Source organism: Hippocampus guttulatus, chromosome 11, assembly GCF_054856545.1.
Source record: "Hippocampus guttulatus isolate MCC_2025c chromosome 11, RoL_Hgut_1.0, whole genome shotgun sequence".
In the NCBI taxonomy this organism is placed as follows: Eukaryota; Metazoa; Chordata; class Actinopteri; order Syngnathiformes; family Syngnathidae; genus Hippocampus; species Hippocampus guttulatus.
Genome location: NC_141271.1, coordinates 10,759,470 through 10,784,216, shown reverse-complemented (window position 1 = coordinate 10,784,216; position 24,747 = coordinate 10,759,470). Strand labels below are relative to the sequence as shown.

General features: G+C 41.0%; 1 protein-coding gene across 6 annotated transcripts; it reads right to left on the bottom strand.

Moving 5' to 3' along the window:
- Nucleotides 1-196: 196 nt before the first annotated feature.
- LOC147198046 (alsin-like) lies at nucleotides 197-24,115 on the bottom strand. Of its 6 annotated transcripts, none has more exons than XM_086123831.1 (41): nucleotides 24,017-24,111; nucleotides 23,382-23,529; nucleotides 22,240-22,400; nucleotides 21,288-21,512; nucleotides 20,974-21,164; nucleotides 19,598-19,630; nucleotides 19,335-19,508; nucleotides 19,157-19,263; nucleotides 18,836-19,068; nucleotides 18,650-18,719; nucleotides 17,923-18,083; nucleotides 16,549-16,687; nucleotides 16,279-16,375; nucleotides 16,021-16,098; nucleotides 15,283-15,501; nucleotides 14,872-15,043; nucleotides 14,338-14,530; nucleotides 14,195-14,260; nucleotides 13,687-13,846; nucleotides 13,422-13,553; nucleotides 12,796-12,924; nucleotides 11,932-11,955; nucleotides 10,916-10,986; nucleotides 10,617-10,683; nucleotides 10,065-10,243; nucleotides 9,410-9,475; nucleotides 9,231-9,329; nucleotides 8,904-9,068; nucleotides 7,995-8,106; nucleotides 7,847-7,924; nucleotides 7,586-7,722; nucleotides 6,782-6,937; nucleotides 6,588-6,702; nucleotides 6,354-6,511; nucleotides 5,628-5,726; nucleotides 5,216-5,398; nucleotides 4,537-4,582; nucleotides 4,247-4,308; nucleotides 4,013-4,162; nucleotides 3,256-3,352; nucleotides 197-2,641 (listed from the first exon to the last, which is right to left on the bottom strand). In XM_086123831.1, exons 2-41 carry the CDS (start codon nucleotides 23,414-23,416, stop codon nucleotides 2,603-2,605), a joined length of 4,878 nt encoding a protein of 1,625 aa, XP_085979957.1. In that variant the 5' UTR covers nucleotides 23,417-23,529; nucleotides 24,017-24,111; the 3' UTR covers nucleotides 197-2,602. The 6 variants fall into 6 exon arrangements, with proteins under 6 accessions (XP_085979957.1, XP_085979956.1, XP_085979958.1 ...); XM_086123830.1 differs by having other exon boundaries at nucleotides 23,943-24,100; XM_086123832.1 differs by having other exon boundaries at nucleotides 17,923-18,080; nucleotides 23,943-24,100.
- Between the last annotated feature and the right edge of the window lie 632 nt (nucleotides 24,116-24,747).

The window sequence follows — 24,747 nt, the reverse complement described above, 5'->3', positions numbered from 1 at the left end:
TGGGAATACAGCACTGTACTTACCGCATTCCTGTAAATGCTGAATTGTTGGAAAAAAACTTACATTAAACATAAATCGAAATAAAATTAACACTTTCTAAAAGGATTAGATACAACTGTATCATACTTAGAACTTAAATAACTGTGCTGAACAAATGTACTGTACATGATTTCAAAAAAATGTTGAAGACACAAACTTGATGATGAATAAGTTGAACCTTTAATACAATAATCCGTTCGTGGTCCACATAGCACACTTTGAGAATCACTGTAAATATAAATGTGTTGGGGGGTTTTCAGGATGCCAATTTCTAATTTTGATATGAAAAAACATTTTTATTGTTTCTTTTGTAACATTCAGATTTCTACAGCGGGTGGATCTGGGGTTTTCGTGAACTGTTAAATCTGGTGGGAAAATAGAAAATTCAATCATGAAATAGTTGACTGTGTAAATAAATTTTTATCTCACAAAAAAACATGTTAAAAAAAGGGAACAAAAATTTAGATAGAATGCAAAAAAAAAATAATCGCAATTCATTTAATTGAGGTGTCAATCAAAAGCCACACGTGTATGTTAAAACTGTTAGTGTGCTTGTATAAATAAAGATATATTGCATTTCGCAATATTACAAATACTGTACATTGTTAAATGTGCGTTTTCATCAGGAAGCATCTTAAGTATACAATAAATCCTTTTCATTGTTCATTTTTAGACAAATACAAATGATGCTTTATTTCTCTATTGAAAATCGATTGTTCTCTTCTTGTCGACTGCATTTTCAATGGCAACATGCTAAAATATTCAGGGGTGAATTCAGTCGAAGACATTTGAAATATATGACGAATGATTTAAATTGTTGGGGTGAGCGTGATCGGTGCGATACATGACGGTGCATTCATGACATTGACTCCCTCGAATGCATTTTGTGTGTTGGAAAAATAATGAAGTGCATAAATCTAAAGATACAATGTAACACGAGCAAAAAGACATTCTACACTTGATGCACCTGAACTGAACACTTGGAATTGCACACAGTGGGGGGGAGGGGGTGCTAGATTTTGTTCATTTGCATAAGCACATTAGTAGTTCGTAATTACTAGCAACAAAGGCTACAACACACACAAAACAACGCAACCAAATTGCATGAAATGTGTTCGACCCACAGTTAATAGAATCATCATTAATTAAAACCTGAAGACGATTATACAGCATGAAAGATTTCCCTTGTAGCTTTATGCGCTGCTTATTCCCCAAGGAAGCTTCTCAATTAATTTGACTGCGGAAAAGACCGTTTCAGTAGTTCAATCCAAAAAAATGCACATCGAAAATTCAGCAGTGCAAGGAATTACAATATTACATTAAAAATATTGTTCATGAAGAAATGACGTAGGACTTCTGTAGGCATTCTGAAAATATGTTCCAATTTTGGGTTGAATGAGTCTTTGAAAGAAAAGTTTCCCTTTTGTGACGTGAACTACTGAAATCAATTCATTATGATGCACCTACAAATATATCATCGCTGTTGGACGGAAAACTTGTATGTTCAAATATGGTCAATTGCATATTTGATCACAAATCTATACTTTTGGCCCCTGTGCCCATGTCATCTGTTATTTGTAATTTTCTTATGAATTATTAACCAATTCAGAGTGTTGAAAATAGCTTAAGTACAAATCTACTGAACTCAACTCTCCCCCTTCCTTCACTCTGCGGGAGCCGAGCGGCCTTAGATCGCGTTTTTTAGACAATCGATTGAAAATACTTCGGGTTAAATACATTTGGGCAAGCCTCATTTGTTAAAAATGGAGAGCTGTAATGCTTTGTGTCCCGAGAAACTGGTCAGCCACAAAGTTAACTGCGCGTAGATTCATTTCCACCTCTGAAATGACTTAGTCAGCTTCCCATTTTATGTATTGTATTACTTGTGGCTCTAAAACCTTTGAGAAAGATTGAAACCATTGTCGCTTTTTGTCTGGTCGCCTGTAGACCTGATTGCGGATGGCTGCCATATGGTGACATGTCCTACAGTTTTTAATCGATGACAGCGTCATAGGTTAGCAATGATTTGAAGAATTAAATTAGCAATTAAACATGATGTTAGGGTAATGTGGTGTTTATGTTAGTCAAAGTTTGTTTTTTTTCCTGTACTTTTTTAAAAGTACTGATGTGGAGATGTGGGAATTCTGCCCAACAGCAGCGATATGGTATTTCTCAATATACTTTATGGGTCGAGTAGAAATTAACGTCCAGCTTGCAACCAATGAAATGCTTTAAAAAAAAAGTTGACTGCTACAACATCCACAAAAAGCAAATAGTCTGTAGTAATGGTGTTTTTTGTTTTTCTCCCATCCAAAAAAAATAAAAAATACAATCGAGAATGTAACATCAGTATGAACATTTTGCGGTATAAGTACTTGAAATCCCTGAGGCATTTGTGCGTGTAGGTTATCCAACAAGAGTTACAATAAGATCTCATTGTTTTAAAAATGAATTCAAGTTGAAAAAGTCCAGTGAGAAGTGTGGAAACATACTTGGCAGTAGTACTAGGATTGAAGGACCGACTGGTAGCTTGAAGCGGGGCTTCAGTCAATCCTGCTCACTGCTAAATCGGTGACTCCAGCTGGATCTGCATGTAACACGCCTGCCACACATACCAATGTCAAACTTACTATGCATATTCTTAAATATGTTCCCGCCCACTCATCCAATGTGAAATGAAACAACCAGGTATCTATTCTCCCATTGTTTTACAGATTTATAAATGCTTATCGACACCGTGAGCAGTCCCTAAAGCACTACTTTAAAGCTCCTCCTCTGACTTGAGCACAGTTGCATGAAACCAAGATGGCGCCGAAACACTACTTTTCCATGACATAGAGCTTTGACTCATCTGTTTTCTGGGTGTGGTCACAGATGTTATTCAATGTGAGGCTGAGGGCATTTTGACATCAGTTTCAGTCGACACCAGCAGAGGGCGTTACAGGACAAAATGGCAGTGCCCTGATATTGATGAAATTATTTCACAAATGCAATATTAATTAGGATAATGATTTGAGACTTGCGGGGCACATCGACCGAGGGAATGTTTGCATTGAGTTGTGCTTGAAGCGGTTGCCTTACGAGGGAAAGGCTTCAAAAGCAGCCTTGCAGTCTTCTGCATACCTGTTAAGCTAATTTTAAGACTCAACCCCTCAACACTGAAGTCGGAGTGCTATTTCCAGAGCAGTAGAACAAAAAAAAGTGGCGGTTGCTCACCTTCAAGGTGGTGAACATTAGTCCCAGCTCTCCATGCTGAATGTTCGGATCCATCAAGTCTTCGATCAAACTCACTTCAGCTCCCAGGTTTCTGATTCTAAGCAACAGAATCCAGTTGTACGATGAAGCACATTTTCCATATTGAACTGAATTAAAATGATCACATAAATGTGTTCCAGCCCCCCTTTACAAACCACCACAATTTATGTTACATGTTTCTGATAAAGAAAAAGAGTGCTGTAAAGTGGTGCCTTGAGATCCAGGTAACTTAGCTTCGCGGTTTTTCAAGATACGAGCCTTCACTTGGCATCTTTTTTGGTGTTTAGATGTGAGCCGCAGGAAATTTCACAAAAGTTACGTTCGCCTCCGACTCAAATTGGTTTCCTTGCGGCGGAAGGAAAAGTGGCGGTAAAGCACTATTGAGCGGGTTAATAAAGAAAGCACAGAGAAGAAGAATATAAAAGGAAGGACAATACATTCAGTTCAGTCACGTGTTGTGGTCATATTTTGGGGGGGGGGGTTCAGAAAATGCTGAGAGAAAATCTTGCGACCGTTTTCTTTCAAAAAATACACACACAAAATGTGTGTTTTGGTTCCCATTCAATTAATGGCTGACGCTGCATCAGCAACTGTGGTTCTCCTTGCCCACATGAAATGCCAACACCGTACCTTATCTAATCTGATAATTAAAAAACACACCAAGCACTATCTGCGGCATACTGTGCGTGTGTGTGTGTATGTGTGTGTGTATTCGCACCTCGCCCTGAGCACAATGTAGAGGAAGAGAGGGAGCAGGTCGTCCATGCACCACAGGAAGTCACCGTCCTGCATGGGTTTGATTTCCTGGGTCAGCTCCTCAAAAGTGTTCTGGATAACCAGGAGTTTATCCGAGGGAGTGAACGTGGTGCTGCGAGTGTGTTGGGGACAAAGTATAAATTAGCATCAATGCATGTGAACATTTGCGACATTTAAAGGGGCAAATAAAAGCTACCTGATTTGTTGGAGTGTCTCGACAGCGCTACCGAAGCTGACGTCTTTACTGCTGGATACAATCTGTCCCGGAGCAGTAACAGAAAAATTTACAAGGGTTCATGATTGTGTACACAGCATGGGTGTCCGCAGACGCCCTGTCAAAACAGGCTCATTTCAGAAAGACAAATCCATGTGATAAAGACGAACAAAAAAGTGAATGGAATTGCGACGGCCATTTTGTCATCTCATGTCTCCTTTCTGACTGAATATCATGAGGCGATTAGAATCGCCTCATGACAACCAACTGACCTCTTTTTTCTCCCCAAGAACAGACATCCACTTTGGCCAGAACTTTCTGTAAGTTATTAAGAAAAAGACAATCACACAATGTGTTGCATGGACGTGCACTACGAATAAGATCCAATAAAAGAAGTGTCACAGTTTCGTTAATTTAGCTATATATGTCTTATCATCTTTCACGTTTAGTTTCAATCCTGTTAGCCCTTTGCGGCTTTGGTAAATTAAACATTTACGTACAACATAAGTACGCAAAAGCATTTTTGTTACAGTAACAGAAGTGCCGGAAAGCAAACAAAAAATAACAAGGGGGGAAGTAGATATAAAAAGAACTTATTTGTTTTATGCTTCATACCCTTTGTCTTTACCTAACATAGGAACGTTTAAGTCGGTTGTTGTGAATGAACTTCTGGACAACTGTTCCAATTTCCTTCACGTAATCAGCTCTATTTTTTACAATTTCGCATCTCTTTCAAATTTTGTCAGCAAACTCTTTGTGAGCAATGCTACAAAATTATTCGAAAAAGCCCGTTGTACAATACAGTGAAGTTTTACAACACAACAATGTTCCCTTTTTAGTCAATATTCATATGACTGCAGTTATAAAGGCAGTGTACGTATTCTTGTCATCAGCAGCGTTGCAAACCACGAGTTCACCAATATGACCAGTGACTTAAAGCTAAGCACTCACTGCCGAACGCCCAGGAAGCTGAGCAGGGACTGGTCGGGCTGCTTGTTGAGTCGGATGATGCGCTCCCAGTACTGCACCTCCTGCTGTTCGTCGTGGAGGCAGTACAACATGAAGAGAGGTTGATAGAGTTGAGGGAGCAGCAGTGGGAGGAGCAGAGTGGAGCAGCTCACAACAGAGACAAAGCTGAGGGAAGAGAACCAGGAGTTATGGCTTTGCACAAACACGTTAAGAATATTGGAGTGCATGCCTCAACATAACACAGCGACTCTTCTTTAGCTGCAAACTTGTATCAATGAACAGACTTGGACAGCACATTAGCCTCTAAATGAAAAACGTTTGGAGACATATACTGCCGGAATCAGCTGTCACATTCTCATATGCGCCTGCCTCGGCGGATATCGTCAACACATACCTTGGCTCTTCGGAATACGAGCTGTATCTGATTCTACATGGAGAAACAGGAGTATCTGGTAAAACGCTGCCATCTTCTGGTAAGCCAGGAAACAGGAACCTGAAATGCAAAAGCAGTGTCATGATGTACAGTGAAACCTCTGAACTTATACAAAATCTGTTGTGTGAGGATCAATCAACATGTTCTCGGCTGAAACTGATGCTAACATAAAGCCACGTCCGTCATTATGACACGCACTAAAAGACAGTATTGTAGTATGCCCAAATAAATACTATACTCAATATTACTGCAAGCCAATGCAGCATTACACACAGTTTGAAAATTAAACTGCCCATACGCATAGGAAAATTAATATAAAATGCATATACGGATTCAACAGAGATGTCTTACACATAAACTTAAATAACAATTGTCCCTCAATAAATATTTGAACGCAAAGCATTATAAAAGACTGAACATAAATGTATTGTACTTCAACGCTACTTGATAATTACAATTGACCAGTACTCAAATATACTGTACTGGATCAAAACAAGGTGAATGAAGTCTGTGATTATATTATCTACCACTAGAGGGAGCCCGCGCACCACACATTGAGAACCACTGCTTTATGATAAAACGAATACGAAGGAGAAACGCTCACCGTGTCTAAAGAAAAGCTAAAGAATTTTTTAAAAACACTTCCAGAGAAGGTGGGGGGCAAAATACGATAATTAATGGCGCTACCTGATAATAGAGTAGAAGTGTTTGATGTAGGCCTGCACCTCCTTCACAGCCTCCCTGAGCAGCCTGTGGTTTGACTCCACACCCAGGTAGGTCATTCTGTAGACAGTCACCAGCGTCTCCACCAGCCAGCCCAGAGGGTGGAATGGGGTCTCACATGCCTATAATGCACACAAAAAGCTCTTTAAAAAATGCATGCACACGCGCACAAGCACGCCGTGTACACAATTAAAACACCTTAGTGAGGTATTTTCGTATGTTGTCATAATTTGTGGTGGTTACTGCATCCACGTGGTGAGGGATACACTCCAAACACTCCAGCACTTTACTCTGAGACCTGCTCAGGTCCGGGCTACACAGAAATAAAGAAATATGAAAAGTTCAACTAATAGAATAACATTTGAAGTTGTGTGTAAGTATTGTAAATCAACCTGTGTCGTCGAGCACTTGAAATAGAAACGGCAATGTTCTCCCAGGCCACTGTCCTCTCTCCTCTGCCGGGAATGTCACAGCCCAGCCGCCTCCAGCTTTCGTCGAAAACACACACCCACCTCTCATCTGCAGCCACCACATACTGACCCAACCGCCTATGCATGCACAAAAAAAACAAACAAACAAACGAGCAAAAAAAACATTCAGTACTTTTATTTATATAAATTGCAACCGTTGTTTTTAGTATATTGTCCATTTATTACATTGCAATATGACAATTGAATATTAAAACATAGGCTATTTAATTTATTTAATGTATTGAATTACTCATTGTCTGGTATAAAACCTTTATTTATGCTTATGGTTAAAGAGCTACTTGGAAATGCATTACTGCCACCAAGTGGCCTGAAGACACCATGCTCCTATTTGGTCTCTAGCTCTCCAGTTCAAATGAGACAATGAAGCATGAATGTAGTAGTCCTACTACTCTGTGCCAAAATTTGACAAAGCTTTACAAGACATGACCATCATATGAGCATATTTAAACATCAAAATGTACTGGTCGGTTTATGTCTTTGATTTCTCTTAAGTTTCAATGTGCAACAGAACTATAATGGTGCCCTCAGATACAAGTGACCCAAATTCCTTTGCAAAAACACATTACACAAATTTTTGTTTTTGGGAGGATAGAACAAATTAATGGCACTTCCATTCATTTCAATGGGGAAAGATGATTTGAGATGACAGAGACTGGCTGATACTTCATATATTGAATATCATAAAAATCGTAACAAAACACTCACATTAAGTTTTTTCTATCCTTGTCTTCAATTTCATCAGTTGATAGTTTGCTGTAAATTCCGTCCACTTTCAGACCTGTGCTCCATTCCCCACTGAAGTGACCTTCCAAAGTGTCACCATTTGCGAGGGACAAAACACCCTGATAGAAAGAGAATGACGATGATTAGATTCCAGTCACACCTCTGGAATTAATTGACAAGCACCTGTCAAAAATCCCACCAAGGTAGTGCAAGTGTTTGACAAATGAAAGCGATGTTTTCTACCTTCCCGTTGGCGGTCCAGTCTTCGGAAAACTCCCCATGGAAAGCCGTGTCATCATCTGATACCAACAAACCGGGACCCTAAGAGAACACCCACATCATCAAAACGATGCATTTGTCAAGAGTAATGTGAGTCCAATCGGACACTTACACTCATCTTGTTTTCCCTGAAGTTCCCTTCGTAGTAAACACCATACTGAGTCACGACCACGGCACTCCCGTGCCTCTCGTCATCCAGCCACATACCCATGTACTTCTCACCCCTGCCATCAAGACAACAACTACTAATGGGATTCATAGGTGGTTGAAGGAGCATTTAAAAATGTAAAGCCAAACTATAAAGGAGTTTCAAAGCTGTACTTGTATGAGTGTAAAGATGTACCAAACAAAGACATGCACAGGTATTTACAGTTGTGTTCAGTATAATCGCAGTTTGTGTACAGTGGCAAAAAAAAAACAGTTTCTGAGGTGAAACCAAGAAATACAGAGAAATTGTGGAATGTACTCCAATCACCCTGAACTGAAATGCCAGTTCACAGATGCCATAAATCAGGGGTGTCAAACTCATTTTTGTTGTGGGCCACATTGTAGTTACCATTTCCCTTCGAGGGCCATTATGACTGAAACCAAACAAAAAAGTCAATAATAACAATTTATTAGTTGTTACTGTAATGAGGGGTTTGGTTACAAGAAAATGCTTACAATGTGTCTCTTATGTTTTACATATGAGAATTTCAAATTTTGGTCTAGATTTTAGCAAGCATCATGCAAGTTGACATGCTTGATTTGCTACCGCGGGCCACATAAAATGACATGGCGGGCCGGATCTGGCCCCCGGGCCTTGAGTTTGACACCAGTGCCATAAATCATGGACTAACTTTTATTTTTTTTCAAACACGCAGTTATTCTGAACACACTCTTTTGTCCCGTGCTATATACAAGACTAGTGACAGACTAGTGACCACTGACTCCCAATTATTTATGACGTGTCAAGATTGTATCCATTGCTGTCTCCGACAACGGGTATGAAAATGTCAAGACCGGGAGCTGGACATCAGACCTGGTGATGTCGTCAGAGACTCCATATCCAGTCCTCTTGTCACAGACCCACTGGCCGATGAACACGCCTGACGACGTCTTGTCCATCTTGCCTGAGCGCAGCATGCCGTAGCCATGGCGCTGGCCGTCATTGAAGCAACCCTCGTACACCTCTCCGGTAGCATACCTAGAAAAGTTCAACATCAGTGGAAACAAATTTAACAGCATCCAACAAGAAGAAATACAAACACACAGCTTTTTTATTTTTATTGACCTGTAAAAAAGCAATTAAAAGAGTGCTAAAGGAGAATCGCAAACACGCCTTTTAAGTAGAAAACGGGAAACTGACCTGTAGATGCCAAAGCCATGTATCTTGCCATCTCGCCACTGTCCCTGATAGCAACCTGCTTTGTTCAGCAGTTTGTCAGGAATCATGCATTCGCCATAGCTGGAGGGACAAATGGCGGGTTGTTAGAGAAACCTACAGAGTCATTTCACACGAGTTCAACACGCCTGTAATGTACTTACCCATCCTCCAGTCCATTTTTAAAGTTCCCTGTGTAGATACGTCCATCCTGCCATCTCATTGTTCCTCTGTAAGTGCACAATATATTGAAAAAGAAGAGAAAAAAAAAGAAAATCCTCGACTTAGGGCCAAGACGCGCATACGGCACAACAGGCGTCCTCGCTTATAACGCAGCTATTTGAGATGCGTGACGGGGACACTTCAAATGAAATTCAACAGTCAAATGAAAAATGGATATGACATTAAATCAGAATTGCATCACCTGAACATGCGTCCATTCATTTTCAAAACAATGGAGCGTCGCTTTAGTTTACAAGCCTTTGCACCCCGCAGCTCAGTGTCTCCAACAAACATACAGATGCACCACAGACAAGATTTTCTGACGAGGCATGAGCCCATCGCCGGTTTGACGATTTATGGAGGTTTTAACCAGAATTTCCGTATTTATTTACACTTATCATGGAACACGTCTCTTAATGTACCAAACATAAATGTTTTTTTTGTTTAAAATAAAACAGATTGTGTTCAATGGAAAGTAAAGCATTTACCCAAATATTTTTTTAAAAACCTCTCATTTCAATATCGTGACACTGCAATATTTTTGCTCAAGGTCCTCACACCGTCAAAATCTAATATCGGCCCATTCCGATCTCTGACCTGCCATGAACTCGTCCAGCCAGCCAGCTCCCAGTATACTGAGCATCCTTGAATCGTCCGTCTCCCATGAAAGTATAGGAGGCCGTGCGGGACATTGCTGTTATTCCTGGCGATGAACCCTGACCTCCACCACTCAGCACCCGGTCCACCTCTTGATTAAGAAAATGCAGCCACTTGTTCTACGCGGTGAGTGGAAAAACAACCCCCCCAAAACTTGTTGAGTGACAGATAGTCATACGAGACAAAGGTTTATTTTTAAACCTTGCTTGGGAGTGAAAGAGCCTTTTAAAGATGAGCCTGAGCATGAACTGAATACTCTGTACTACTTACTTTGTACCAGGTAATTTGCAAACATACAAAAGCAAATTTATGAGGATATGAACACTAGAAAGGTGTGCTAGTTTACAAGTCAGCTCATATTGTGAGAGTGATGTGTACTGCCAGTGAGTCACAAAGCTCATTTATCAATGGCTGCATCAACTGTGTTATTTATTCCATTGAGATGCTCTTAATAATATTAAAACACTTTGGAAAAAAAAATACATACTGTACCTTCTCTTGTGGTGTTGAGGCCACCAGGATGAACGTCTCTTCTGGACATGACATTTTGATGGCATAGCTGGAGACACATGGAAGAAAACATGACAGGACGTTTTGCTTCTGCTGTTGTGTGTTGATTTTCACTGCTTGTTTCGCTGCATATTTAAACATGGGCACATAGGAGGAGACACGCAGAGGTTCTAATTATGGTTGCGGCGATATTGGCTTTTCATTGGACAGTGAGGATATGCTAGTTTTAAATGCGCTATGCGGACCTAGCATATAAACATCTAAATTCAACACAAACTTACCATCCACTGTCGTTTTCAGGAAGTGGTTTAACCCACAAAAGGTTTACAGGGTAGACACGATGAGTGGAGAACTGGAAAGAGACAGATGGGTTGTTTGTCATCAACTCCTCCATTTTGCACTATCCACTGTGATTTGAATTCTGTTTTATGATTGCAAATGGCATGTTTTGGGACACAAAAAATATATACTGTATACAAAATATCTCATTCATATCACCATTTTAAAAAGACCCACAAGACAAGGGAAAGTTTTCTCCAGGAATGAGAACAAGTAAACTGAACTAGTGAATTTTGCCAGCCACACCGCAGCAGTGAGTTTAAGCGCTTTGTGCTACAGTATTCAAAAACTTGCGTACATATAGTCACCTCTAATGCAAACACTCCAGGTTTGTCACCAGGGTGTCATGCACAATATAAATCTCAATCCAGGACATATGAAATGTTAAATGTGAATTCAGGTTTAAACATGAACTATTTGTTTCACTTGCAACCAATTGCAAAATATTTTAATCCAAATATTTTGCCCCAATACAAAATTAACATTTATAGCTCGATGCAATTTGAAATTTCATTAGGCTTAGAATTAAAAAATCCAATGCATCAGAAAAATGTCTTCCCCTCTCATGTCGCCGATCAAGATTTTCCAGTATGCTGCCACACACTTCTAAGCGACCACAACCACACTGAAAAACAACGACACCACGATGACAGTGTCAATCGAAACCCCATATTATCGTTGCAAACACATACTTTTGCTATAACTCTTATTTCGGATATTATTAGAATGCGCAAATAAACCTAATGTTATAATAAACAACATTCAAAAATGTAGTGCTGTCCATCTATTTTATTTTTTATAGTAAGCTATTCATTGAACATTACATACAGTCCTGTTTTAAGATGAATAACCCACATCCTATGAGTGTTTGAAAAGTGTGAGTACTGCGCACAGACGGGCCTCCCCCCCATGCTGCTGTAGCACAGAGCTTGATGAACTGCTACTACGTAATACTTACGAGGCTCTTAGGAGGAGCGGTGCGCTGAATGGGTGAAAAGACAATGGAACGGATACATTGGATTGCATTAACATGTGTGACTGAGGCACCACGCTGGTTCAAAATCCACATCAAATAACAGCACGACTGTAGTCCAAAGGGCATCACTCAACATTCTATGTTGGGACAGAGGTGTAGATTTGGGTTTTGTGAGCTGCAAGCTATAATCATATAAATTCTACATACTTGAAAGATGTCAAATAAATCCTGTGGGTAGTGAGTCTCGATAATGTAGTATAAGAATTTGATTTGGACAACTGAAACGTAGTAACGCTTACTTTACCACATTCCCTTGAACAATTATGGGGAAAATCAAATGCTTTCTTTCGCTGAATATTCGAAACACTGAAGATATAGTGCTGTGCTCTTCTTGTTCACATAATGCATTGTGTGTTTTATCCTCTACTGAAAGCCTCATTTCGATAAATGTATTTGAAAAATGTGACCGACTGTAACTTTCTAATGCAGTAGTTATCAGACTGCTTACACCAAGTACCACCACCATAGGACCAAGTGTTCATCAAAAACGAGACAGGTTTCGTTCCGAATTGCCACTAAAAGATGAAGACAAATTCTACTTTTTTTTTTTTTTTAAACAAACAATTTATACAGCTTAAATGCACATGTATTGAATTGAGGCAGTGATTCTTTCATGATATACCATCAACCATAACCGGAACTAACTCTTACTCATGATTGGAATGAAACCTACATTTGTGAAATAGGAACAGGGCCATGCCTACAGTACACTTCAGGATACATTTCATCCCGCAAGGTGTCTAGGCTGCATGCCATCGACTTGTCACAGTCTGTTTGCATGTGTACCTGTATGTGAACCAAGGCGTCGTTGAACAGTATGAACCAGTGGTTGGAGAAGCGGCCGGCGCCTTGCAGAGTCAGGGTTCTGTTGCTGCTTTCACATAAGACGCGACGCTGTGGGAGACGCAGACCCTCCTGAAAGAAACACACTCAAGCATGTGTGTGCATTCACAAGCGGCAAAGTGTTCAGCTGCCTGACGCTGTTGAAACTTCACTTTGGTTTCAGCTCTCTTTTCCTCTGCCATTGTTCCTCTCTTAAGCATGTGTGTTCATTCAATTTGTGAATGCTAATGACTTTAAAAAGTCAATAATAATGGTAATTTCACTTCAGGCATGTGGCACCAGCGCACTAAAACTGGTTAACATATGTTGACAGTCACAACCTTTCAAGACTGCTCATTTAAAGGAGGCTTTAACTGACACCTGAAACTGAACGCACTTAATTAATGAGCCCTTCTCTAATGGTGTCAATCAAAAATTGATCATCATTATCTTTGAGTTGTTGACTGCCAGTCCAAACTGTGCATTACAATATCATGCACAGGTGAACACTAAGTATCGGAAATTCTCAAGAGTTTTCTTTCAAAATGACAAAATGTAGTAGGTCACACAAAGTGGCAGGTTGCACTCACAGTGTTTTTCCCAGAGTGAGTCTTCCAGAAGAGGAAAGTGGCTTCAGCCTCCTTCTTCCTCCTCTGTAGTGTCACAGAGAGATGTTCGTATTGCATAGCACTCTGATGGAGGGACTGATACTCTGCTGTAAGCTAGAGGACAATAAAAACAGTACAATAAAAGTTCATCACACCGACCCATCTGGCAGCGGCTTACGTACCAGAATGTTTACCATATGTGTATATATTGTATGTCTGACAGCAAAATAAACGGCTTCAGCCTCACCATGTCAAAGCAAGATTCCAGTTGGAACAGGACTCGACTGTACTGCTGGAGCTGCTGCAAAGGCCAGTACAACACCGAAGCCAGATCGCCATCACCGCTTGCTGATGGGTCCAGTTCAGAAAGTTGAGCAAGTTTGGTCTGCTTAGAACCTAAACACTCTCTGGACAACATACACATAGAAACATGGAGAATCTATACCTGTGTTTTATGACAAGTCTGTATTGTCATGAAATACAAACTGGGCTGGGGGGAGAGATCCAGACTAGCAGATCATTTAATGAGGCCCCCTAAACCAAATCTATTGTGGTTACTGTTTTTTTAAAAATCCCTTCTTAGCATGAATGAAACAATAATCTCGATAATATCCACAATACTTACATAATTGCATGCCACTATTTTCCATGATCTACTGTATATGTGATTTAAAATTCAATTCGGCATGAATAAAATACACAAAACAAATAAAAGGAGTTGAACACCCCTATCGTAATCACATAAAGAAAATTACAGTGAGAGTTTATGGAGCGACTGCAATCCACCCATGACCTGGAAGTCCCCTACAGCACTGCAATACCTAAACGGAAACAGAGAATTTAGATATCTAGTCAATTCAACTCCACAATGTAATTACCACCTACAATTTGACCTTACTCAGTATAGATGTCAAGGAAGTGCTGAGTATGTGTGAGCAGGTGAAGGGAAGTGACATCTCGACGTAACACGTGCAGGAAATGGGTGAGCGACGTCGAGTGTTGACCGATGAGGATGCTCAAGCGAACGGACGTTTTATAGAAGGAGAGGAAGAGACGAGTGCAGGGCTCACCAAGGGATGGACGCGCCTTCTCTGTGGGGAAACATGGGCACACATGTGAACACATTTTATATAACAGCATCATCGTTAGTCTTGGCTTCTGAGGATGGTTGACAGTACACAATAGTGCATCAGCATGATCGTGTTTCAGACAGTTTAGTCACTTGAATGTGGCTCATAACTGAGTTTAGCTGATCACTCATGTCATAGTTTAATTTTACTCACACACAAGGTTGTGCAGTTTCCTCCAGAGACTCAACTATCTGTATGGAAGCAATTAAATGTATATTTTCCAAGTATGTCCTGTCTAAATTTGAACTTAACCACCTGGTGAAAACATGCCGGAAGTGGATAGTAGATAGATACTCACTCACCTTTGTAGAAAATGGGCGTAAGAAGCAGCTTCCTGACACTGCTTAACCAGCAGTAAAACTTCCTCTCAATGGAAGCCAGCTCGTGGATGGCCAAGATAAGACCTGAGACGTTGCGGTCAGTCAGCAGCGCACACTTGTGACCACCACTACACACGCTGCTGATGTAACCCATCTATGCATGGAGACAAATAACATGGATGTTACATGCTTATGTGTACATGTGGACAAAGTTGTTGGTACACTGTGCTTTCAAAAAGCCCAACCCCCCCTTTTTTATTTTTAACTGTAAGTCATAATATGTCTCTAGTCTTCTCCCACAGGTGAACAACCAACCAAAGGCTGGCAAGAAACTTCACATTCCTGCCAACAACCACACAGAGCAGGTCAACACATTTCTATGGGCCCACACACCTCTATGCAAAAAGGCATCAAGGAGGGTCGGACTGTGTAACTTTCAGCCCTGTTCGGTGACGGCTGGTCGTAACGGCAGGATGTCTCATTCCGTTTCGGCCTCGGCTCCTGCTGCTGCCCACAGTACAAGAGCACGGGCTGGACACCGTCTCCGTCAGCCAAGAGGAGGGAGTGGCTCTGACCCGCCGACACATCCCAAGCCCGAAGATCATCGGATAGCTACAGAGGCCACCCAAAGATAAAGAGTCAAGAAGTACAGAAAAGTGCAGATTAAATATCTTCAATGGCCAATCCCAATTCTGATGTCGACCCTTGTGACGAAGGACAGACTGTACGTTATCATGGTGCAATAATTTAATAGCTCTAAATAATGGTCCAACCAATTAATTAACACATTACAATATAAGTTAAAGACATTCAAACATTCCCCCCCCCAAAAAATGGCAAAACCCCCCCCCAAAACTGCCAATTTTTCGCTTTGTTGTAATGTTAAAAAAAATGATTGAAAAACGGTGAAATGGTCTGCCTGTAAGTCATTGTGTAGCTTTGTTATAAGCGTGACATGACCAAAAATAAGTTGGGTTTTTTTCCGATTCTTTTTTTAGAATGTTATCTTGCAAAATATCGGAATCTGCAGCAGCCTCAAAAAAATCACTGCAGCCTTGGAAGGCACAGCAGTATAACAGCATCCACAAATTCTTTCAAACATGACTTATCAATCAAAACTATTATTTATACCTTAGCCTGCTGTGGGACAGTAGCAGGACTGTTGACATGACCGAGTTGTCCACACATGTTGCTGCCCCATGAGTAGACCTGCAAAACAAGAATGATTTCTTTGTCTGTAATGTTGGACTGTATGTTCAAGAATTTTTGAGATTTATTTATTTTTTAATCTGAAGGAAGGGTGAAAAAAAGAAGTTGTGACAGCTAAGGTCAAGGTTTGGGGTCACGAGAAAGCATTTGTTAAGCCTCAGAGTGTGACAGTTACGGTACCTGGCACTGAGCGGTGAGAGCCAGTGAATGGTGTGATCCTGCGGCGACTTTGATCACTTCCTCGCCTGTCAAACTCTTAATACAAAGAGGCTGGAGTCTGGCAACGCGCACATGCACAGGTACACAGGCACAGGCACACACACGCGCGCGCACACACACACACACACACACACAATGTTAAAGGAATATGTCTCGGAGAAAATCGCGATATTTTCAAAGCTAATGTGTTTGCGGCAGCTCTCAATTGGATCCCTGTGCAACCAGTCAGACCTTGCCAGTTGATCTCCATGGCCCAGCTGCCCCTCCGACCCTCTGCCCCAGCTCCACACCTCCGTCTCCAAGGACGGAAAATCATTCTCTGGAAAAGAAGATGGCTTGCTTCTACAATGTTGTTGTCGCCTTGGGGTTGCTAAGAAAAAAAAAGGGGGGGGGGGGGTAGCACGTGATCCAAAGTTATTATGGCTGAAATGATTGAGTAACTCTGCTTCAAAGCTTCACATTTGTCCACATGGGCTAATGTTACTGCACACCCGCATACCACCGTGTCTAATTAATGTGTTGGCGTGACGGCTGTGAGTCAGGTGGAACAATGCACAAAAGACAAGAGAGTGAATGTCCAAATGTTGGGATCATTTCAAAAGAAGATAACAGGGTGCAATCGTTTACAGCAAATCAGAACTAAATAAGGTATCGCAACAGCATCCCTACCACTACTAGGTAGAAGACGTTCAAAGTTAAACACAGCCTTCGATGCACTTTCAAGCGTTTTTGCTGATCAAATGGGAACGCAATAAAAACATAAGGAAAGTCATACACGAGCTGCTACGGCCACAACTGATCCTCAGGCACTCAACAATATGCAGACTGGCTAACAGGAAGTCATCAGCCAGTTGCTAACCTGAGCTCACGATAGCCAATTGTAAACTATCATTCGCTGACTCCCACGTCACTCACCAGGCCAGGGCCCACCTTTAAAAGCCAGACACCCTCAAAGTCACAGATACCGCGAGGAATGTGAGGATGGCCTCCCCAAGTGGACAACAATAAAACCTGCACCTCACATGTATTTTTGGATTACTTAATAATTACTTCCTGATCGATTAATGGGATCATTGTATAATAATTTATTCTGAAAATATTCGATCACCTAAAAGCTATCAAACGGGCAGTGGTGATAAACACAAGAGAAGTACGAGGGAGTCTAAAAGAATATGCTAAAAAGACATCTTCCCATGCCAGCCGAATGACATAATCCGTGCAGTGTGTTCCAGGTCCACCCCGGGTCAGCAGCTATACTTTGGACTCACTCCAGATGATTCAACTCTTCAACTTCCTGTCGAAGCTAAATCACACAACCATGCAGAGAGGCTCCTGACCGGTCGATTTGCAGGCAGAGACACGAAGGCACATTGTTTCGCTACAAAAGCTGATCCTTCGCATGGCTGCAAACAGTCCGAAAACCTTAAAAAGGCCCACAACCAGGGGAGGTAAATATAAGCAAATAAAGTGCAAAGAAGTAAAAAAAAAAAATGATTGCGGTGATCCACAAAAACAGAACTATCTTAACTGTGATAAGAGCAAGAAGAACAACTTTTTGACTATTTTGGTGAAGTTGTTAATCAGGTTGCTCTCATTGTTACCAACCATTGGTGGGTGTTCCAGGTAGGGAGAATCTCCTGTTTCCCGTTTTCCCCTTCAGGTTAATGTCTGTCAGACTAGAGCTCTTGTGCGACAGCATTACTTTTTTCTTCCGCAGAGGATCCTCTTCCAAGCCCACTAAAGAGGAAGACCGGACCACCTCACTGCTGGAAGAGGAGAGAAGATGACAATGAGGTGCCACACGGTGTCCTAAAATATTTGACATTATTTATTCTAGCAGCACATCTTGGGCAAACTAAACAGGCTGCATGTTGAAAAATAAGAATAACACGTTCAAACAGACAGGTTTTTTTTTCCAACCAATTTCACAAAGGTGAACAAAAGTTAAATATCAGCACTACATGTGACAAATCACACTGGAGCTTGCCTTGGGTTCAACGCCCCCCTCCCCCCACACACACACAGTGGGCTTTGCTTCTACATGTAGCATGTTTTTTTTGGGGGGGGGGGGGGGGTAAATGAAATATGGATAATATGACAAAATTCTTGATCCCGGGGGGCATTTTGACAAAAGCATGTAACAAAAATGTCATTAAGGCACTTGAGTACCGTTTTAAATTGTGTGTGTGTGTGGAAGGGGGGGTTGTTTTTAGACATCTTGAGACAATTTGCATGAGAATCGGCTGTGTTGTTGAATTATGAAATGATTTCACATTTTTGGGGAACGCCCGGTACTTTAGGCGAAGGGCCAATGTTTTTGGTCACGTCTTACCGAAATGTCAAGTCATTTTCACAACTTGTGTGTAGCAGCTCATTAGAAGGAGTTGAGGAAAAGCTATCATCTGAAAAGAAAAAAAAAGAGTAAGGAAGGACAGTTAGCAAACCAGAGAGAACAACAAAAAGACCACACATATAATATTCTATACTATCTAAACTACTTTGCATATTATCCAACCACCTGAGGTGTGACTGCTCAGTGAGTCTGCATCACCAAGTCTTCTATGTTGCATCTCTAATGAGTGACCAGAGAGCTTCTGAAGGAGTTTGTGAAGCTCTAGCTCATTAGGCAAAGCAGTTTTCTTTTTATCTGTCAAGGCTGGCAGCGGGTCTGATGTAGTGCAGCTGTCCGTCTGGGTTAGGGGGTCAGCGTGTTCGTCAGGCTCAATCTCCGCACAGGCCAGAGGAACATTCCTAAGGGACAGAAAGAAAAAAAAAAACGCGGAAGTGGAAAAACAAGTCATAGAACGAAACAGAAATGCAACATTTTGTAATACTTTACTCTTTATCGTCAGATATGCTGCAGGAGTATAGACATGGATCAGCTTGGGATTCATGGCTAACGCCAGGCTGCCGGGACCTTTGTTTGGAGCGTTTAGTGGCTGAAGTCTAAAAAATTGAAACCACAGAAGACTTAATATTTGTCCTTGCATCAGATTTTTGTTTTGATCAAGTTCAACCTCTGCTGTCATGCTTTCCGTTAACTCCACCCCAAGTGGACAGTAGTGTGCATCTTCAGCGGTAAAAGGCTCATCCCTCTTCGATGGTCGCCTCTCTAGTGGTTTCGGAGTGTTTGGGTTTTGAGGATGTAAACAACGGACCAGAGCCAAGCTGTGGTAGGCCCCACAAGCCACCTGTTAGAGATGACAACCTTAATACTGGAAAGCTAGAGTGTTTATTTTTGGTGTTTAGATGACAAGATGGGTAAAAAATAAAATTGTACCTGAATCACATGCCTGCCTGCCAAGTGTTCCACCTGAACCAAAAATATAACATAACTTCAGCAATGATGTCATCATTAATCATCGTTGATAACAGGGCAGCCTAGTGGTTTGCACATTTGTCTCAAAACAAGACTTTCCGAATTTGAATCTCTGCTCAGGCGTTCCCATATGGAGGTTGCTTGTTCTCTCCGCGCTTACGCGGGTTTTCTCCTGAGGTACCTTGAAATACAAGTCACCTGACTTACGGGTTTTTGAAGTATTTATCAATTGGCCTTTATACCAGGGGTCCCCAACCGCCGGTCTGCGGACCGTTACCGGTTCGCAGGGCATTTGGTACCGGGCCGCACAGAAAGAACTTGCCTTAATTCCGTTTTATTTATTTCGGAATACGAAAGATGTTTTATTTTGAAAAATTACCGGATTCTCCGTTACATCCGTCTGTGTCACGCTTGACTCACGTCAAACCACGCTTCTCCGTCACGTGACCGATTACGCTGAAAACAAAACGCCGGAGCTCGCAGAGTATAAAAACTGCTGGAGATAGCAAATGACGGCGGCCTTAAAAGTACGTTCGAGACAACTGGATTAAAGTTATGGCTGAATACTCTGAGATCGCCACAATAGCATTGTTGCTATTTCCGACATCCTACCTGTTTGAGGTGGGGGGTTTCTGCAGCAACGGCGACTAAAACAAAATTACGAAGTAGACTGGACATAAACCACACACTTGAGGTGTCATTGTCTCCTTTTACTCCGAGATGGGACCGTCTAGTTGCAGAAAATCAAGCTCGGGGCTGTGGTGAGTCGTCATTTTCATGCACTTTGAATTTGCGTTGTATCATATTTTGAAGGCATTAAACATTACCATAGCGATCAGTGTTGCGGCCAGATTAGACGCTCCTTGTGTTTATTATATTTCGAAAACACCACCGTTTCCATGCAGCTCATACCATATTATTTTGTTGTATTAATCCGCCACATCTTAAATGCCGGTCCCTGAAAATATTGTCTGACATAAACCGGTCCGTGGAGCAAAAAAGGTTGGGGACCCCTGCTTTATACAGCCCGCAACGCGCATTGAATTGAAAGAGAAAGTTTGACAAAAACTATTTCATCGGTTTTAATTCTACTTAATTATGTCATTACTGTATGTTTTCATCAATTATAATTTTATAAAGTGACAAATTTCTCCTAAAAACATACTGCATTGGACCAATATAGGTAAAAAAGTCTACCGTACTAATTGGAAAAATATTTATACGTGTGTGTGTGTGTGTGTGTGTGTGTGTGTGTGCGTGTGTGTGTGTGCGTGTATGCAATCTTTAAAAGCTAAAAATCGACTTATTTTCCATAATTAAAGGTTGTATCAAGTGACCTTTTGTGGTTTCCACACGGGGAAGTTGCTTGTGACAAGACCGAGCTGGCACCCACTGCCCCAGGCCCACAGCTCGTTCTGGGCAGACAACGCCAGACTGTGCTCCCGTCCACAGGTCAAATCCACAATCCGAACTGCTACAGGAGGAACCACCTCATTGTCCACCACAGCCAGCGGGTATGGTTCTGCAACTAACACAAACTATGAGTCAAACACAGAGGCTCAAAAATGAGATTTGAAACAAGTTGAGCAAAGAGGATTAACGTTTTCGTGAAAAGAAGCCAAAGAATAAAGAAAACGAGGTGATGGCTAACCAGTCACATTGGAGTCAGAATCCCCCTCACTTGGTCCACACTGTCCTGCAGTGTTCTCCCCCCACATGTAGATGCCACCCTGCTCGCTCAACGCTCCGCAATGAAAACCACCACAAGCCACATGGACCACGGTCGTCCCTCGCAGGGAGGCCTCCAACAATGGAGCTGACGGAGGAACACTGAGTCCCCTCCACAGTAATTCTCCAAAAGAATACACAGGACCACCTGAAAGAGGGGGGGGGGGCAATAAGAGTTGAGTTTATCCCAAAAATATTTTAGGTAGGGCACTGATTGACTTGTAATAAAGAGAATTGTGTCCGCAATTTTTAAAAGTCTATTTAAAGCTCTTCAATTGGTTTTACTACAGCAGCTTTGACATGCAAATTACATGTTACAAGTAGCAAGGGTATGCAGATGTTACATTCATACAAGGCATACAGTATGGTTGAATAATGAACCTCAGAATGACTAAATATCAGATTTATAGTCCAGAAGTTATATTTTCAACAAATGGCTAAGCTATAGGGGAGACAGGAGCATCTCAATCAATTATAATAGAAAACTTCATTTGTTTTAGTAATTCAATTTAAAAAATGAAACTATTATATAGATTCATTAGACACAGTGTGAATTGTTTTTTTTAACTTTTATTGTATTTACAGCTGGTTAAAAATAAATCTACATACACACATACACACACATATATATATATATATATATATATTTTTTTTTTTTTTAATTACAAAATAAACAACAAACATATCAAAATTTGGTTGGAATGGATCTTCTGAAAAGTGTTTTCCTGTTTAAGTGTCATGCAATGTAGAACTTTCAATTTTTGGATTGAATTTTTCAAATAATGTTTTCCACAATACTCTAATTTATTGAGATGTCCTGTATGGAATGTGTCATACAGAAAACATGATGAGTGAATTGGAGCGTAATCTCTTACACTGTGCCAGCAGGAGTCCATGATGTTCTCCCAGAGCCACCTGAAGAACACACTGGGACAGAAGCACTCTTTCTGGGCTAAGCGGCTCACTCGGTCCCCCTGATTGCCAAATGTGGAGCAGTCCTCGCTGTGGAGGTGTGCTGGCCTGCTCTTCTGCAAGGCTGCAAATGTAGTTAGCATGTATAAGTTGTGCCTGACAAACTTGTGTAGCCTTGATACCAAAAGCAAGTTCTGGTAATTGCTCATGGATTATACAGAACAACAATAACAAGATAACAACAGCAACGACACTACAGTACAAAGGATTATCTGCAGTCCGGGTATATGTATTTGTCTTTTTCTCTGACTTTTATGGAACACCACAGAGTCAAGTCAAGTGAGACTGAGAGTAGAAGACCAAAACAACCAGACGATCAAAAATGTGTCGCTTTGGCTGTGTTTGGAGATTTAAAAAAAAAAAAAAGGCTAACTTCTGAAAACACCAGCATTATCTTTCCTGTGTAAATACGGAAGGAATGTGCACATTCATTCATGAAGCTTTGAACACAAGGCTGCTGCCTGATTAAAAAAAAAAATCTCCAGCTGTGTGTACATTGACTGAGGGATGCATTACTCTGACAATTCTTGATCCAAATACACAGAGTAAACATATATATACACACACACACACAGTATATACATTGGGTGATATATTGACTTTGGGTGAATGACGGGGTCCAGCCTGGATTCATCGCCAATCAATCGCACTGCACATACAACTGTCCTCACTCACACACAGCCTTCTGAATATTTTAAAGTCCATATAAATGACCTAACATGTATGTTTTTAAAAGGTTGGAAGAAGGCGAGGCACTCAAAGCAACCCCATGCAAGGAAGGAGAAAAAATGCAAACTCCAGTAAGCCGAGTGTCGAACCAGGAACCTCTCAAACGTGAGGCAGATGTGCTTGAACCACTATGACACCATACATATGTAAGAGAATGGAAAGAAAATATCCTAGCAAATGCTTTTTTTCTTTGGAATTGCTCTTATATGTCATTGCAATGTCATTGGCCTTTTTATTGAATGATTTATTTATTTGTTTGTTTATTGAGACGTTATTTTAAAAGCCTCGGGGAGTAAATAATATGTTGGGTCTATACCTCTGCTCTTCGTTTTCCATCTCTTCAGAATTCATCCATTCCAAAGGCCAGGGAAGACATTTTTAGTGCAGTGTCTTTGGTTTTAAGTGGAAATCTTCTGCCATGTCTTGACAGCATTGTGCTCAGCCAGTGTGCAGCTATAAGTTGCCTATGGGAATTTACACAATACAACTTTTAAAAATAACTTCATACAGAACAGTATCTAAATGACCATAATGCGGAGCATTATCAAACAACATGCATGATAATGTAGGGTTGAATGAAAGGCATGTACAGTACTACTGTTAATGACATGTTAGAACTATCTCCAACATGAATCAAGTTGCTGCATGTTGGTGCAAATACTGTGCGTTGCTCACGTTTGACACGCAGGACACAAAGAATGAAATCACTTGCAGAACGGTTTGCTGAAAAACACACGGACATCTACCAAACGAGGCTAACAGGTCTACTTAAGTGTGCTTTTGTGCGGCAGGCCAAGCCTCAAGGTTTGTTTTCATTATCGACACTTGGCTCACGGAATGCTACGAAAGCTAAGCTAACTCTTCGGTGAAAACTTACCGACTCTCAAAGTGAACCCGATACAAGGTTGCGTAGGTTTGTGATGAGGGCAAAAAAAATAAAAAAATACACACCGTAGCTGCGCGTGTGGCTATGGTTGTAAAAGACGGCGAGTGGAGTCAATTGCTCAAACGTCAATCAGTGCAGAGCAGTCAGTCGAGGGCTGAAGTTGTGACAGCTGAGTTCAGCAATGTTGTGGTTGGGAATCAGCAACAGGCTTACTACGGCGGCCCGCTAAAATCAAACTTTACTCAAGCGTGAAGTTTCTCACAGCGGGGATGGTTGAAAAACAGAAATTTCAGTTCTTTGACCCTCCGTGTACTCGTGGGCAATATCTCATTTAAAAAAAGTTTCTAAAAACTATTTCTTCAACCAGGTTACGCAACTGAAAACAGTTTCTCATTTGCAATGCCGAACTGGGAGCAACAGAAAGAAATACAGTTAAATGAATGTAACAAATACAATGGGGTGTGTCCGAAGAGATATATTTGAAATGCAAACTATAAAATAAGCTTTTCCCTTTGAAGTAATTTCCCTGCAGTCTAAGCGCAGTTTGCCAAGCCCTGCTGCACTTCTGGAAGGATCCACCATTCAATGCCCCTTTCGACAAGAGCTAACCCGGTTCTGTTTACATCATTAACGATTCAGATTACAAAAGGGGTAAACCATGGGGTCTTATTCAGGTTTTTAAAAAACGGCATATTCTATTTTTTGCGTGTGTTTACATGGCCTTTAAAAATTGAATACTGCAATATTCAATTGAATACTGCAATATTCAGATTTTAAAAGGGTTATTATTCTAACA